At 36.8% G+C, this 16,154-nt stretch overlaps 2 protein-coding genes across 3 annotated transcripts; one reads left to right on the forward strand and one right to left on the reverse strand.

The window, feature by feature from the left end:
* Positions 1-32: 32 nt before the first annotated feature.
* Positions 33-739, reverse strand: LOC102227870 (guanine nucleotide-binding protein G(I)/G(S)/G(O) subunit gamma-7-like). Its single transcript, XM_005806321.2, has 2 exons — positions 547-739; positions 33-412 (listed from the first exon to the last, which is right to left on the reverse strand). Exons 1-2 carry the CDS (start codon positions 628-630, stop codon positions 287-289), a joined length of 210 nt encoding a protein of 69 aa, XP_005806378.1. The 5' UTR covers positions 631-739; the 3' UTR covers positions 33-286.
* Positions 740-1,389: 650 nt separating this feature from the next.
* On the forward strand, positions 1,390-7,340 carry dhps (deoxyhypusine synthase). Of its 2 annotated transcripts, none has more exons than XM_023348481.1 (10): positions 1,390-1,429; positions 2,360-2,559; positions 2,990-3,154; positions 3,247-3,368; positions 3,848-3,944; positions 4,083-4,169; positions 4,253-4,358; positions 4,442-4,545; positions 4,980-5,105; positions 6,174-7,340. In XM_023348481.1, exons 2-10 carry the CDS (start codon positions 2,365-2,367, stop codon positions 6,267-6,269), a joined length of 1,098 nt encoding a protein of 365 aa, XP_023204249.1. In that variant the 5' UTR covers positions 1,390-1,429; positions 2,360-2,364; the 3' UTR covers positions 6,270-7,340. The 2 variants fall into 2 exon arrangements, with proteins under 2 accessions (XP_023204249.1, XP_005806377.1); XM_005806320.2 differs by lacking the exon at positions 1,390-1,429 and adding an exon at positions 1,798-1,948.
* The last annotated feature ends 8,814 nt before the right edge of the window (positions 7,341-16,154 follow it).

The following is a 16,154-nucleotide window of genomic DNA, read 5'->3' on the forward strand; positions in this document are numbered from 1 at the left end:
AAATTCTATGTTTAAAACTCAAAGAAACCACAAATATTTAATTGTTTATTGTATTTATGCACTAAGAAATTAAACTACAATGCACAATAAAAGTACTTCTGTTCTTTTGTTTATAAGTCTGTGAAACTAACGTTTCCATCGAAAGTCCTGAAAATTCTGTGTCAGAAATTATATGTATGTTTGCAGACGAGGCATAAACACATGACAGGCAAAATATAAATGTCTAAACTAATCCTTTGGAGCTCCCAGTCTACGTTTTCGGTATTGTGGCATGGATCTTCTGGTGTCAGAGTAGTACACAGGTCTTCTTATCTTTGAAAGGGTTGGACGAAGCCGATATGCCGGTTAGCAGAGGATCGCTGCGTCTGTGTTCCTGACAGTATTGGACTAAATCTGCTGCTGTGAGGGAGATCTGCTCAGACAACAGACAGAAGTTCAAATATTAACAAATAATGGGGATTTTTAAAGCATATTAAAGCTTTTGAATGTTTGAAATTCACACTGTAATAATTGTAGATGTGTCTTAATATTTGAATTCACACATACCTTGAATCTTTCCATGCCTGCTTCAATTTGGAGTTGATCCACCAGTTTTTGGGCCTGGATGATGCTGTTGCTGCTGCTGCACATCTTTCCTGATATTGCCAAAACAAAATGTCCTACAAAAAAATGATTTAGAGTAATATTTTAACCTGATGCAAAAGTCTGTCCAGGTCGTGTGGCAAAGTCTGCTCAGATGGGCTCCTGGCTTTGCATTTTGACCCGTGTGCCTTCTTTTATTCGCTGCTGGGAGGAGTTCAAAGCCTCTGTGATATAAAAGGTCACACAAACCTTTTTTTGAAAATGTCACAAACATCGCATAACACTTCACAGCTGATGATGACGACTTCATGCTGGTGGAGAGAGAGCCAAAAAGAGTTGGAGCAGTAGTGTTAACAAAAACTGGCTCCAAGATCTATTGATACCGGGGACAAAACATAAATCCATGCCACACTTTTCACATTTTTACTTTTGAAAGGAAATTTGAAAACCATGCACACTTTCCCTTCCGCTACACAATTAAGCACTTCTTTGTGTTAGTCTGTCATGGAACCCAAATAAAACATTATTCTTGAAAATGTGAACAAGTTTAAGCTGATTGCAATTGCAAGGCACTACATACTGTATGTATGCAAATGCCATGTCTGGATATTCTATTACTCTGTTGATAAAAAGCTCGTATAACGGAATTAGGATTAGGGCCAGTGGGAAAAAAAACAAAACAATTCTGACTTTGACCTCAGAATTCTGAGGTTAAAGTCAGAATTGTTTGTTGTTTTTTTTCAGTGGCCCTAATCCTCTTCCGTAGACAAATGTCAGTTAAAATCCTGTTTAACAACCTACACCCCACCCTTGACTTTTACACAATTTGTCACGCTGCACGTTCCTGGTGAGTTTTTAATTTAATTCTGCATCAACGTTTTGGGGCAAAACTGTAAGTGTAAGATTTTTTTTTAATTGTGACTCAAAGAATACAATTTGTGTCTAGTACTAGAATACAGTACAGACCAAAAGTTTGGACACACTTTCTAATTGAATTCAATAAGAAGGTGTGTCCAAACTTTTGGTCTGTACTGTATAAAGAGATATATCTTTCGTTTTGTATTTATGAAAAACTGAAGAAAAAAAAAAATAAATAAAATACAGTCACAAAACTCCTCAAAGATTTTTCTCTACACTTTGAATTCTCAATTACAAGCCATACATACTTTTTCTCCTCAAATACCTTCACACATTTCTTTCACTGAAGTGTGTGCGCTATATCAAGTTTGTCCCCTCGCGTTTTCCGTAGCGGGGGCTTTTAGCTTAGATTGTGCTATGCGTACAGGGCTACAACACTGTAATATATTTACTTTTAGATGCTGGAACAGAAACACTCTGTCATCACATAACATCTTGTGAAAAAGAGGTATGTTTTATGCTTGTGTTATATTCAAAATCAGAAGAACGAGCAGCTGCTGGTTGCTAGCATCTAACTGCTAATGTCAATCCACATGGATTTAACATTCTCATTCAAGTGTTGACATGTAATTCTGTGCGCTATTTTATATGTGTACGTATATGTATGTGTGTATGTATGTATTTACGCATTAATCTTTGGTCCTCCATGGAGTTTATGACATTTTAAAAAATTAAATCCCACAATTGTCATGATATTACATTCTAATTGTGCAGTTAAAGAGCAACTATCAGCCTGAGCTGCTGACCAGACTCCTGTTCACATTTCACTGGATTTGCTTACTTTTCCCAGATAGTCTCTGCATTTTGATACGTAATAATTTTTTTTTGTCATCTGTTTATATACATTTTTTTGTAACAGGAAAAATGGCGGACCATGCTCCATCTATTGCCAGGGAGTCAGTTCTGAAGCCCAGCGCTGAACTCCCGGAGGATATGCCAAAAATCCGAGGCTACGACTTCAACCAGGGGGTTGATCTCAAGGCGTTGCTGAAGACGTACATGACCACAGGCTTTCAGGCCAGTAGCTTGAGTCTGGCCATCCAGGAGATCAACCGGATGGTGAGAGATTTTTCTAGCCCATACAGATAAATCTGGTTTTCTCTGAAGTCTGACCTGCTGATTCAGATTTTGTTTAATTCCCCCAATTCTCACTTTGGACTATGATAAAGGTAATAGCTTTCAAAACAACAACAACAAAAGGAATTCAAACACTATTATATTTGATTTCTATTAAACTCATAGAGGGGACATCAGATTGAATGCTGTTAGTGACGCATTTATAGACCACACATTTAGGAAGTTTCTTTGTTTTGATGCATTTTCAAAAAAATAAATGATGGATAAATGGCCGAACTGATTGGTGTATCGTTAACATAACAGAAAAAGGGGGAAAAAAGCACGTCTTTTGTCTGATGTCTAACAAACTTAACTAAATAAAATGTTGCAGCTCTGCAGTGTGGAACTGCTGCTAACCAACAGTTTATCACAGATAGAGAAACGTCTGGAATCGGTCGAAGTAGACAAAGAAAATGAGTCTGAAGAGTCCTGCGAATCCTCCCGCAAGTCCGGCTGTACCATCTTCCTGGGATACACCTCCAACCTCATCAGCTCTGGAGTGAGAGAGAGCATCCGCTACCTGGCAGAGCACAAAATGGTACAAACTTGTTCACTTTATAGTAGCCTAAAATAATGAAGCCATTTGATGTGACTGTAGCAGTTTATCTCTACCGGTTGCCTTGTTTTTAGGTGGATGTGATTGTCACCACAGCTGGAGGCATTGAGGAGGATTTCATTAAGTGCCTGGCTCATACTTACTTGGGAGACTTTAGTCTGTCGGGCAAAGAGCTGCGTCTGAGAGGCATCAACAGGTCGGTGTTTGAATCTAGATAAACAAAGTTCCTGCTTTTAAAGTGAAGGAAAGGAAGATAAAACTAAACTTTTTGCATCTTCTAATGACTCTGTAAAAGAGGCATGCACAAACAATAAAAATGTTTCAGTGTGGATAGAAATTTCCTGGGAATGACTGTGAAGAAGTGGTCAGAAGGAATGGAGGTGGAGATAAGAGAGCAAAGCTCAAGTACAGCAGAGATGGAGGAAGTGCTAAATTTTCGGATGAACTTTCAGTGTAACTTTCTTCTCATGTTACCTGTTAGATGTAACAGTATGCATGCACTATTTTTCAATAATGTTTTTTTTTTTTAAACTCTCCACCAGTTTTAATTTTGCATAAAATCAGCAAATAAACATGGTGATTTTATGTTTATAAAATTAGATAAAATTAAATTATAGAATAGATTAAAATATTTGTGTCCACCCATTGTCTCTGATCTGTCTTCTCTGAGTGTAGGATAGGAAACCTTCTGGTGCCCAACGATAACTACTGCAAGTTTGAAGACTGGCTGATGCCCATTCTGGATCAAATGTTATTGGAGCAAAACACAGAGGTGAGCCACTGACTTTGGCGCAGATTCAATCTGTTGATACGAAGACATGCATTAGTCATGAAGCTGTTTTTCGACATGTAAAAGCTCATTTCACAATATTTAGCACTTTAAATCAAACAGCAGGTTTGTTTGTTTCAGGGAATCCGGTGGACTCCCTCTAAAATGATCCATCGGCTCGGCAGGGAGATAAACAACACAGACTCTGTCTACTACTGGGCATACAAGGTTTCTCCCTAAAATGTGAAGTGATACATGAAACCTCATCTCGTATTATTCCAGTTGGCTAAAAGTACATTTTTGTGTTTCAGAATAACATCCCAGTGTTCAGTCCTGCACTCACTGATGGTTCTCTGGGCGACATGCTCTACTTCCACTCGTTTAAGAACCCCGGCTTGATTTTGGACATCGTAGAAGGTAAAAAGCAGCAGCGCTTTAACGGAGCAGTTCCACTGTAGTAGTCCCAGCTCTTCAGACCATGAGTTTGGTGTTTGTTTCAGATATACGAAAGCTGAATGGCATGGCGATTTTTGCCAAGAAAACAGGAATGATCATCCTGGGAGGAGGGTTGGTGAAACATCATATAGCCAATGCTAACCTCATGGTAAATAACCCTTCTGTGATCTTCTTTGCAAACCTTTTTGCACAAAAAATATCCTTCTGTTGATCAAACTTATTAGAAGTAGTGCATTAGAAGCACTGTAAGATCTCTTTTTTTGGCTCAGACTGATTGAATTTAAAGTGCTGTCAGAATATTTTTATGCCATACTACATAATTTTGTGGTTTGCGGGAAGCTGAATGCTGGTCAGAACATTTCTAATGGGACTCTGTTGCATCTTTCTTCCATCAGAGGTCTTTGTTACGTCTATATTTGAACTATGTGACTTTTTTTTAAAAAGATTATCTAAATGTATCCATTATTTTCAAAAAGCTATCTTAAAGCTTTTATGATACTATTTTAAAGTGTAATAAAGTTTATTCCTAGAGAGCAAACCTGAAAAAAAAATTCCTCTCTTTCCCTATCCTTGTTCTTCCAGAGAAACGGCGCTGACTACGCTGTGTTTGTGAACACGGGTCAGGAGTTTGACGGTTCGGACTCTGGGGCCCGACCTGACGAGGCCGTATCCTGGGGAAAGATCAGGACAGACGCCAAACCTGTTAAGGTATAGATCCTCATGTCAGTCTTAGTTTTCCTTTGTAGCTCAGGCTTCATGTTTGAAGCCGTCATTCTGCTGAAAGATAAATCTCCACTCCAAGCTCAGGTCTTTTGCAGCTTCTGACAAGTTTTCTTTCGGGATTGCCCCTTGTAGCACAATTTCTATTTCTCTCTCCCTCCTTTTAGGTTTTTATAGAAAAAGAAATTCTACCAATGCATGACTTTGGATGGTAAGCGTTATTGCTTTGCAGCAAGAAGGCTCCCCCTGCATGGATGCGTGTTGTTTTCTCTTGGTACTCCAACTTCCTCCCACAGTCCACGGACATGACTGTTAAATTCATTGGTTACTTGGAGTTTAGTTATAAAGTGATTCATGTGACTGAGAGACGCAACACACCATGGTGATGTGATGTTTTATGAATGTTATTTGAAATGTGTAATCTTTATGGCGTATTAGAGTGACTGTAATTTAGACTTGATTTGCTGAACACCACCAACGTTGTTTTATTGCATTTCTCATAATCAGATGGGATCATCGGACGTAATTGTTTCTAGCAATGGCATGCTTCAGCCTAAAGGTGGCAATGTTGGATCACTATTTGGGCTAAGAACTGACACTGTTTTTTTTTTTATCAATCCTACAGTAAGCCCCAAAATCCTTCACACCCTGGTAGATTTAGATTTATTTTCAGTGAACCACAAAGTTTGTTTCTGACAGTCAAGTCATTCAAAGATAAAAAAGAACAATGTTAAAGGTGTAATAGTTGAATTTTTATTCAGATTTTGTTTCTCTCCCCCCTTCTTTTTTTTAAATGGAAAAAGAAAACATGTCAATAACAATGGAAAAATATTTAATGGTATTACAGCCATCAAACCTTTCTTACAGTTGCTGATGAGCTGAGTCTTTGAGGTTGTTGCCATCAGCTTCTTCCACAGATTCCAGTTTGGACTCCCAAAATGTCATTGTTGCCTCCAAATAATCACATTATTTGAATGATTAAAGTCAAATTTGCCAGGGTAAAACAGCAACAGTGGTCTCATTAAACAGTTACTGTGATCTCTTGTTGATTTTCAGGTGTACGCAGACGCCTCTTTGGTTTTCCCTCTAATTGTGGCCGAGACCTTCGCTCTACATGCCGACAAGCTGACAGCGGGACAGAAAGCAGATTAAAGCGATTATGCTACCTTAAAAAAAACAAGACAACATCTTGTTTTATTTTCATAGTTGTTTTTCCCCTCCATATGAATGCATGAATCATATTGAGATCTGCTACTTCTAATCTGAATAGGTATGACATTTTGAGGCAAAGTCTCATTTCAGTGCTGTCTCTCATCTTTAGTTTTGTAAATTAAAAGGGTTTTTTTTTCTTTGCCTTTAAGACAGTTGAAACAGCATGCGTATAATGCTATCACATGTACCAAAGAGATTTCCTAGAATGCTTTTTAGTTTAGCTGTAGGCCGTGAGTGTGTCTGACACAGCAAGAGACTAACCATGTTGCTACTCTGCACTCAATGCATGGCTGCTGTTAATGATTCAGGCCTTATTGATTTTTAGTTTTATTGAGCAGGTAGATCATTTTAATGTTGATGTTTCAGCTTAGAAGATGCTCCTGTATGTTTAACAAATCAGGAAAACATCTGTTAAAAGTTTTGGATTTTAATCAATGCTGCATTTTTTTTTTTTTTGGTTTCTGTCTTGTGTGTGAAAGTCATGGAAATGTCATCATGTGACACTGAGTTGCACTTGATTAGGTTGGTGAATAGTCTTAGATACTAGAAACGAAGTTAGATGGTATGTTTGTTACATTTGGGGTAAAAAGGGTATTTTCACTCTTCTGTTAATTAAACATGGTAAGAAGGTACACATTTTCAATGCAAAGATGTTATTTTATGCATTTAGCCATTTAAGTTATGAATATATAAAACTTGGTTTCTTTGAAAATCAACTATTGTCCATTTTTTTCAAGTAATGGATTTCAGATTAAACTTTTTTTTGCTTAAGTTCCTTTAAAGGAGACTGGGATAAATTGATCTGAGACAACTTTTTTTTTTAAATGTTATATTACTGAAACAGTAATATATGGTTATGTTTAACCATATAACATAACCCATAGAGGGTTATGTTTACCCTCATTCTGATTGATTTAAGGGATGCACAACATCCTGAAATGTATGCAGATATATGACCAAACTAAGGTTGTAGTGATCCCAAATATTTAAAATATAGCTGATATTACACTAGTCTCCCCTATTTATTTCTGGATATTCCAAATGTTTTCAAGGCTCTCCCTGCAGAACCTTGCTGTTTTAAGATGGATATACAGCTCTGGAAAAAATTAAGAGACCATTGAACTGAACCCGATTGAAAACCTCATGGTTATTCCACCAAATATTGATTTCTGAGTTAAAACATTAGTATTGTTGTTTCCAAATGATTACGAACTTGTTTTCTTTGCATTATTTGCGGTGTGAAAGCAATTTTGTGCAGATAAATACTAAATCTTTGCTTGGAATTTCGGAGGCATGTTGTCACTAATTCATAGAATAAAAGAACAATGTTCATTTTACTTAAACATATACCTATAAAAAGTAAAATTAGAGAAACTGATCATTTTAAGTGGCCTCTTATTTTTTTCCAGAGTTGCATGTAGGATGTAGTTTGTTTTGTTGAAATACCTTCTAAAAAGTATGCTTTGATAATGAAGCTCTGTATCTTTTTCTTCAATCAGTGGATCCTTCAGAGATGTTGTGTGTGACTCTGGGCGTCATCTCCATTGGGATTCATCGTATGTAGTTTCATTCTGACTGATTTGAAAAGTAGCAGTATCGCTGTTAAAAGATATTGTGTGGCAACTGTCGTCCTCAGTTCTTGCTCGGTAAAATGGAGCTAGACCTCTGCTGAGTTTGTTACTGCTTGTTTTTAGCAACAATGATTCATTTCCCATAATGAATAAGGAAATGCATTAACTACAAGAAAATTCAAAGAATGAGATGACATTTGGGGCTGCTGACGAGCCTTCGTACTTAAAAGTGACTCAAATTTCCTGTTATTTTCCATTGCATACATCTGAATGCGACGCAGTCTGGTGCAAAAACGTCCTTAACTTTGGTGTCTGTGCTAAAACATACAGCGTAATAAAAGTTTTGCTTCAGTGTGTAAAAAGAAAATTACAGGGTATAGATAATTAGACCTTAAGGCTGTACGCTTCAAAAAGATTTTTGTTAAATAGTTGATTCATTATGTTTCCTACCCAATTATATCAAGACATGTTTTCCTGATTAATGTTTTGTTCCTGAATAACAAAACTCTCAGTTCTCCATTGTCTCTTTGTGGTAGCCCAAAAGTACCAAAATGCAAGAAATAAATATTTTGTTAAATAAATACTTACAGTTAGTAAAAATTATTCATAACCTGCAAGATTGAGATTTGAAACCTTTTTTTTTTTTTTATTAAGTTACGTTTTTTTTAATTTTACCAACATGTTTCTTCTAATTATAGATAATAGTTGGAGTGGCCCAGCCAGAGACCTAATTTCAATCCCTTATAGAATCTGTGAAGGGAGCTAATGATTAGGGTGTTGGAAAAGAGGCCTTCCAGCCACAAAAACTTAAATCTCATAACAAACTTTTCAGCAATCATAAGGAGCATTGATTGCTGTAATGCTAATGAAGGTTTTTTTTAAATACTATTTAGAACTATACAAATAATTTTTGAAATGGCAATTTTCTAAAGATGTAAAAAGGAAGAATTTTTTTTTCTCTTTCAAAAATGGTGTTTTTTGGTTGAAAGAAAATATTTTAAATATAAATCTGAAATTTATTCGATTAGTCATATGTGGCCCTGGAGATGCCAAAGTTTAAACAGCAGGAACAGCTAGTAGATATCTCCAGTATGAATGATACTTTATCAGCTGAAATCTGTTCTGTGACAAAGGTTGCTTCAGGTATTGGTTAATGTATGTACAGGATGTTTGAGTCACACAAGAGCATCGCAACATCTGCATGTAATTGGTGCTTGCTCATGCATTTTTAATTTGGCCGGGCAGAGAGCAACAGTATCTACGTAGGGCTCAGACATTTCCCTCTATGAATGCAGCAGAACCAACCACATAATCTTGTAACAATGATCAAGACATTTCCCTCTGCAATATGCGACTTTGTTACAGTGGCAACGGATATTTCCTGTGGCTAATCAGCGCGCTCATATCCTTTGCACTGAGTCACTGTTATGTTCACAGTTCACTTATATTTCCAACTCCTTGGAATGGAAATGCAGAGTGGCTTTCTGGTTCAAGTGTGTCTATAATATGTTCACTGAAGCGTGAGCTGCTTTTTCCTTGAGGAGGCCAGCGTTAAGCCTCTGTTTTTAAGCGGTTATGTTGACCTTTTTTTTATTTGGAAACGGAGATGGAGGAGTGGAACTGGAGCCGGGATAAGGTCAGCTTTCCCAAAAACCTTTTCTCCATGTGCTCAGACACATATATGAGCTGGGCGTTCCTGCACTGGTGCAAACTGCTTTTCCATCCACTGTTTCTATCTTTTCCTATTGGCGGTGACGCTGTGCAATTGGTGTGTTTGCTCAGGGCTTTGACAGTTGAAAAGATTTTTTTTGTGATTTTCAAAGGCATTGTTGTATGGATTTTAGCTCTATAGAAACATGTTTGCCTTGTGCTTAACTGGGAGATTACAGACAGCCAGAGTGGGCTGAAAACAGTGGAGTCGAGACCCTGCACGTGTTTGTGTGTGGATGAGCTGTAGTCACGCTATGATAATATTGTGTGGCGCCTGCACAGTGGAGACAGTGTCCCCCCTCTTCTCCCCTCCGCCGTGGAACAATCAGTACACTATGTGATGTGCAGGGCTGCAGCAGTCATAATGGCAATTATGTCTTCTTGCAGCCAGATTGGCAGCTTTTTTATGGTGAGAACCAAGGAGCCAGACAGGGAAGGAGAATGCTGACCTACTGCACAGCTGCAGGGTGGGGCAGATCAGCAAGAGTGGAAGAAAGAGAATCAAAATACACAGTAGATAGGTCTGTGAGATATATATATATATATATATATCTGCAGATCAATATAAGACATAACTTCTGTTGTTACTGCCATTATCAATGTAATTACTATTTAATGAAGTTGTCAAATATTACTGTATTGTAGTATATTCATTTAGAAATAATTTTCTAACAAGTTAAAAATGATGCTTGCTTATATGGGCATGCAATTATGAATACACTTTACTAGTTATAGACATGATATAGAAAATAATAATAATACTGTTAAAACGAAGTTAACATAAAAAGTAATTTATCGGATGATGATACAAATGTAAGACGGGTTAAAAATAAGTTTGTACGTCTACCCACTCCTTTGAATGTGTAAATGTATATTGAACTTTACTCCCATTCTTCTTTTGTTTTAAATCTATTTTACTTGTATATAACTTTGTTTATTCTTTAATTACACTACGTTCATTAAAGCCAAACCAAAACCATCCAATATTCATAATACCATCCCAGGAACCTTTCATCTAATCTGTGCTTTTCTGCACAGAAGAATTGACAAAAACTTAAGTATGCACAAAACTGGTAGAATCATTTATCTCAAAAGACCTAAAGCAGTGAAAAAGACACATGGTGTTAGTACAAATACACCCCACACATTTCAGATTTGTCTTTGTGAAACAAAGCCAATAATCATGTTAATATGTGTATTTATTAATGTGGTTCATGTTCAGTCAGGTTATCAGTCACCTTTGTGGTGACCTAGGTTTTGCCTTTCAGGCTGCATAAACTGCAAAGTATAAGGTGAGTCACTTTCTTCAATGTTGTGAGAATAGCAGTAGCCTCTTTATGCTACACAACTTTATTGACTATATGTCACACAATACAGTTTTGTTTTGAAACGACAATGTTTTGACTTGTTCTCATTCATGTCTCACAGTGAACTAAACTAAAAACATGTGCTAGAGTAGGAGATTATGTCTCAACATGTCTAAGGCTTTATGAGCTATTTGTATAATTAACCTCAACAAAAGTTTTTCGGTGAAGAAAAATGGTTCTTATTTTACTTGACTGAAATCATTAAAATAGTAATACAAATGATGAATGTGTCTACGTTTCCGTCTGAGCTTTACCTCAAATGCTGATAGGTTTACCTCATTGCATCGTTTTTTTTTTTGTCTCCTTATTCCCCGCCCTTTGTTGACCTGTTTTGTTCCCATAGTGACTCCCGCGTTGGCCTCCTATTGGTCACCCCGCAGAGGTAGCGGCAGGTGAGGGAGCGCGAGTGCGTGGGTGTGACAGGCACAGGATTTACGGAGCGGGGTGGGGCCGGAGGGCTGCCGCGGAAAGATAAACACTGTAATATAGAAGTGGGTGGGGGTGAACAATGGAGCAATAAACCTATAGAAGGCTGTGATAAATGGAGAGAGAAGTGGGCTTAAAAGAGGAGGAGGGCGCCGCGGTGAGACAGCGAGAAGGGGAGGAGGCTCTCCACCGCGGCTCCGCTGCTCTCGCTGCTTTCTCAGAAACAGGAACTTGCCCGTTGAACCGTCGTCCCTGTACGTCAGAGGCTCGATGACGGACCCGTGTATCTGTTGCTGTGGCAACTCGGCAACGATAAACATCCGGATGACATCTCTAAGGACGGTAAAACAAACCTGTAACAGTTTAAAGACCTACATAAGTCCGTTGTCATGTGTGGTTGCGTATGTGATGAAAAGTTCCCGCAAAAATCTAGAGATGGTTGAGGTTAAGCCCTTTCTAGGACAGCACGTCATATTATTACAGCTTACGTTTACTTAATAATGTTGCCTGTTGCTAATAAGAAGTCATTACTATGAAAAGATGATTAGTTAGTTTTAGTTTTATTTTGCTACATTTGTAAGCAATATTTCTGAGTGCAATCTATCTATCTATCTATCTATCTATCTATCTATCTATCTATCTATCTATCTATCTATCTATCTATCTATCTATCTATCTATCTATCTATCTATCTATCTATCTATCTATCTATCTATCTATCTATCTATCTATCTATCGCCTAGAAAATATATGCAATCCAATTAGGCTAATTTGTCAGAAGAAGGTCAAATTTCATTAAATTAAAATAATCCATCTGACTGTATTAATATATACAGTACAGACCAAAAGTTTGGACACACCTTCTAATTCAATGGGTTTTCTTTATTTTTATGACTATTTATAAGGCAAGAAATCCCACTTATTAACCTGACAGGACAACACCTATGAAGTGAAAACCATTTCAGGTGACTACCTCTTGAAGCTCATCAAGAAAATGCAGAGTGTGTGCAAAGCAGTAATCACAGCAAAAGGTTGCTACTTTGAAGAAACTAGAATATAAGGGGTATTTTCAGTTGTTTTACACTTTTTTGTTTAGTGCATATTTCCACATGTGTTATTCATAGTTTTGATGCCTTCAGTGTGAATCTACAATGTCAATAGTCATGAAAATAAAGGAAACTCATTGAATTAAAAGGTGTGTCCAAACATTTGGTCTGTACTGTATATATATATAAATAATTACGGATTTATATGTACACTTCTTGAACCTTTACCTGCCTAGTAACCTATCTGCCTTAATATATGAATAAGAAAGTCAAAGAATTAAGCTGAATGACTTCTTTATCTTAAACCAATTATTTGTTATAAAAACAAGAATACGCCACTAATGAAATCATTTCCTTATTTGTATTATTCTGGTGCATTTTTATTTTAAATATATTTTATTGTAAATGAATAATCAACTTTGTAGTGTGGCAAATTTTTATTGGCAAAATTATACATTTCGCCTAGTTCATTTTTCCTAAATAACCATAGCTTTAGATATCATGGATTCAGTTGAATTAATAATCATAAATTATACACATTTAAGATGTGCATAAAGTTTTATTTAATCCAACATAAGGTAAAGAAGCTATTCTTTTATTTTAATCTACACAGTTCTACAAATGTACTTAAATACTGTTAAAAAAACATTACTAGAAGAGTGCTTTAAAAATAGGGCTCAAATTTTAACCCCCCCCCCCACACAGTAATAGTTTTCTTTTCTCTTGTTTTGACTGCGCTTGTCTTTCCTTGTTCCATCAGATGTTTCAAATTGACTACCATTATTTTTAATGCCTGATAACCTTTTCTTCTTTTATTAATTCCAATCTGCTTCATCATTACATTACTTTGTCACTGCTATTTTTTTGATGCTCTTACTTTGAAATCCGCGTCTGGATTTGAGTCATGCACAAGGGGTTTTTACTAAACATAAGGTGGTACCGGAGCACAATATTTGAGCCACGTTTTGTTTGTTTTGGTCTTGCCTTTGGCCTTGATGGGCTGGATTTAGAATGTTTTTTGTTTTTTTTTCCAAGACCAGGAAAGACAACAGCTGCAACAACTTTTTTTTCAAACTGCATCTGGGTTTAAAGCTACTGACTTAATTCAAATGGAACCAATAAAATATTTTACTTAGGACATTTTATTGCTGCCACCTGCATGTCTAGAAGTTGAGAAATCAAGCCAAAACAAACATGTTCCAGTACAAATACATAGAATTACATGGATTATTGTTAAGAAAGTTAGATTATTGTGCTCTTCAGAGATGTCTGGTTTGTCTGATTTGCTGGGCAAGTGGCATGTAGTTTATTCTTCTCAACACATTTGTACTGATTTCCTGATCTTCAGTATAACTGGTTTTGTAATATGTGATCATACCTACACATAATTTTTTCCTGCTTTACCCCATGATATTTTTCTCGCAAGCAGCCAGCTTTTGTTGTAATGATGGATCTTCAGACATTTTGTTATTTAATGGCTGCAGTTTTTTTTTTTTTTAAGATTTGACCAGGAGATTTGACTGTGCCACAGAAGACATAAAACTTGGGCACGTGCGCAAGTAAAGCAGGCCTAGCAATGCCCACTGTCTTCACTGATGTGAAAGAAGATGTGCGAGATTGTGCAGATCTCCCAGAAAGTGAAAGGTTAATAGTGTGCAACGACCTCTTTAGGATTTAGACAGTGTTTTTTGTTTTGTAAATGCCACCCAACATTCACCAGGTGCAGCTTTTAACCACAGACTGCCAGGTGTCTGCAGCATGTTTTGATTTTCTCTGGCTGACCTCATAAAAGAAGTCAGAGACATGATGGAGGGAAATAGTGAATAATGCATTGGTTAGATTTATCATGAAGTGAGTTAGAGAATAGCAAGAAGAGAAGACACACAGTGATGACTCAAGTAAATGTAATTTTAATCAACTTTAATATTTATGAAAGGACATTTATTCAATACAGAAAACAAAAAACATTTATTAAACATTTTGCACTTCTGATCATTTATTTACAGTCATTACACCAGTAACACACAAAATAGATACAGATTTATGTAAAGCAGTTAGACAGTCATTAAATAAAATTTAAAGACTAAATCACAGCAACAGAAATGTGTTTCCACATGATAAGAGAAGATAATGCTTATGTGTGATTCTGTTTATGTTTAAGTGTGTGTGGAAATGAGAACAGTCCCCTGTTCCTGCTGAACTGAGCCAGCCGACGTCACACACTGATTATCAGCACAGCAGGCACAGGAGACCGACCCAGCGGGGGGTGAGGAGAAGCGACGATGGAGGTAATTTTTCACACACACAGACAGACACAATCCCACAGCATCAGACCAACAGGCAGTGATGCTCTTTTGAAAAAAAAAAAGAAAAAAACCTAACAGGTGGAAGCGTAGGGAAAATGTGAACACAGAGTCAAAGAAACACACACTTGCCCAAAGTGACTCAGTCAGCCCAGCGATAGAAATTATGACATAAGGTGACACTCAGCTCTCCCTACAGGGGCGGCAACAGATTTACTCTTAATGAGACAGCTGACATTTAGTAGACACAGACGCTGCTCAGTTTCAGCAATTTCAACAGATTACACCTTTTTACTGGAAATTTATAGATTGTAAACTCTTTTTCTTCACTGACTTTCCCTCTCCTTTATGATATGTCATCTTCTGACAATACTGTACAGTGAGTCATCTGTGAACACATGCACTCTGTCAGCCCTGAACACATGGGGTTGATTCTGAAATAACGAGGTGTGAGACTGAGTTCGGAAAGTTATAGTCAATCTGAGAAAACCATTTCTTTGATGTCATAATATTTTTAAAGAAATCAGATTTAGAATCAGCTTTATTCGCCAAGTTTGTGCACACACACACGCCCCCAGTCCCCCATACACACACACACGCCCCCCCCCCCCCCACACACACACACACACTAAAGGAACTTGTCATTTTTCCCACTATACTCTCAGTGAAGACATTTAAAACACAAATATATACAAGGCAAAATAAAAAATACATGTTTTTGTCTTTCTTGTAAATATGTTTATATACAGAGATTTTATAAAAGATGAAAATATGGTTGTATTGATGCAATCTTTCTTCGTCATGGTTTAAATTTAGCTTAGAAACACTAATCAAATTTTAAACATTTTCTTATATTTAAAGTCAAATAGTTTTGAATTTTTTACAGACAGAGAGTGAAAACAAAATAGGTCAAAGGGTTTTGACTGAGTTGGTAGTTGGAACATTATAAGCTGTTATCATCTTAACCGTGGTATTCTCTTGCTTTCTTTATTTCATATTAATCTAGATAATCCGAGAGGTTCTAAGACCAAAAGCAAACATCTAACACTTTAGGACAATTTTAAAATAAAAAAACCCCTGCATATCGGTTTACTGGCGCACTATTTTAAGAGTCCTTAATTGGTTGTGATGATTGCATTGGATATCTTGGTTATTTCCTATAAAATAGAAATCAAGATAAGAGGCTTTGCACCACTCAGGATCTCGGGAAGTATCGGATCTTTACTCTGACTGGAAACACTTTACATGTTCCGTTCTCACTATGTGTTTCACACAGGAAGACCACTGGTGGCGCACCGCCCTGACTTTCGTTTCTCCTGTAAAAAAAAAAAAAAATCCAATGCAGATGCGACTTAAATGAAAAGGTTCATAAAATAGTATTTGCATAAACTGCAACAATGTT

The sequence above is a fragment of the Xiphophorus maculatus genome, chromosome 16 (assembly GCF_002775205.1).
Source record: "Xiphophorus maculatus strain JP 163 A chromosome 16, X_maculatus-5.0-male, whole genome shotgun sequence".
NCBI lineage: Eukaryota > Metazoa > Chordata > Actinopteri > Cyprinodontiformes > Poeciliidae > Xiphophorus > Xiphophorus maculatus.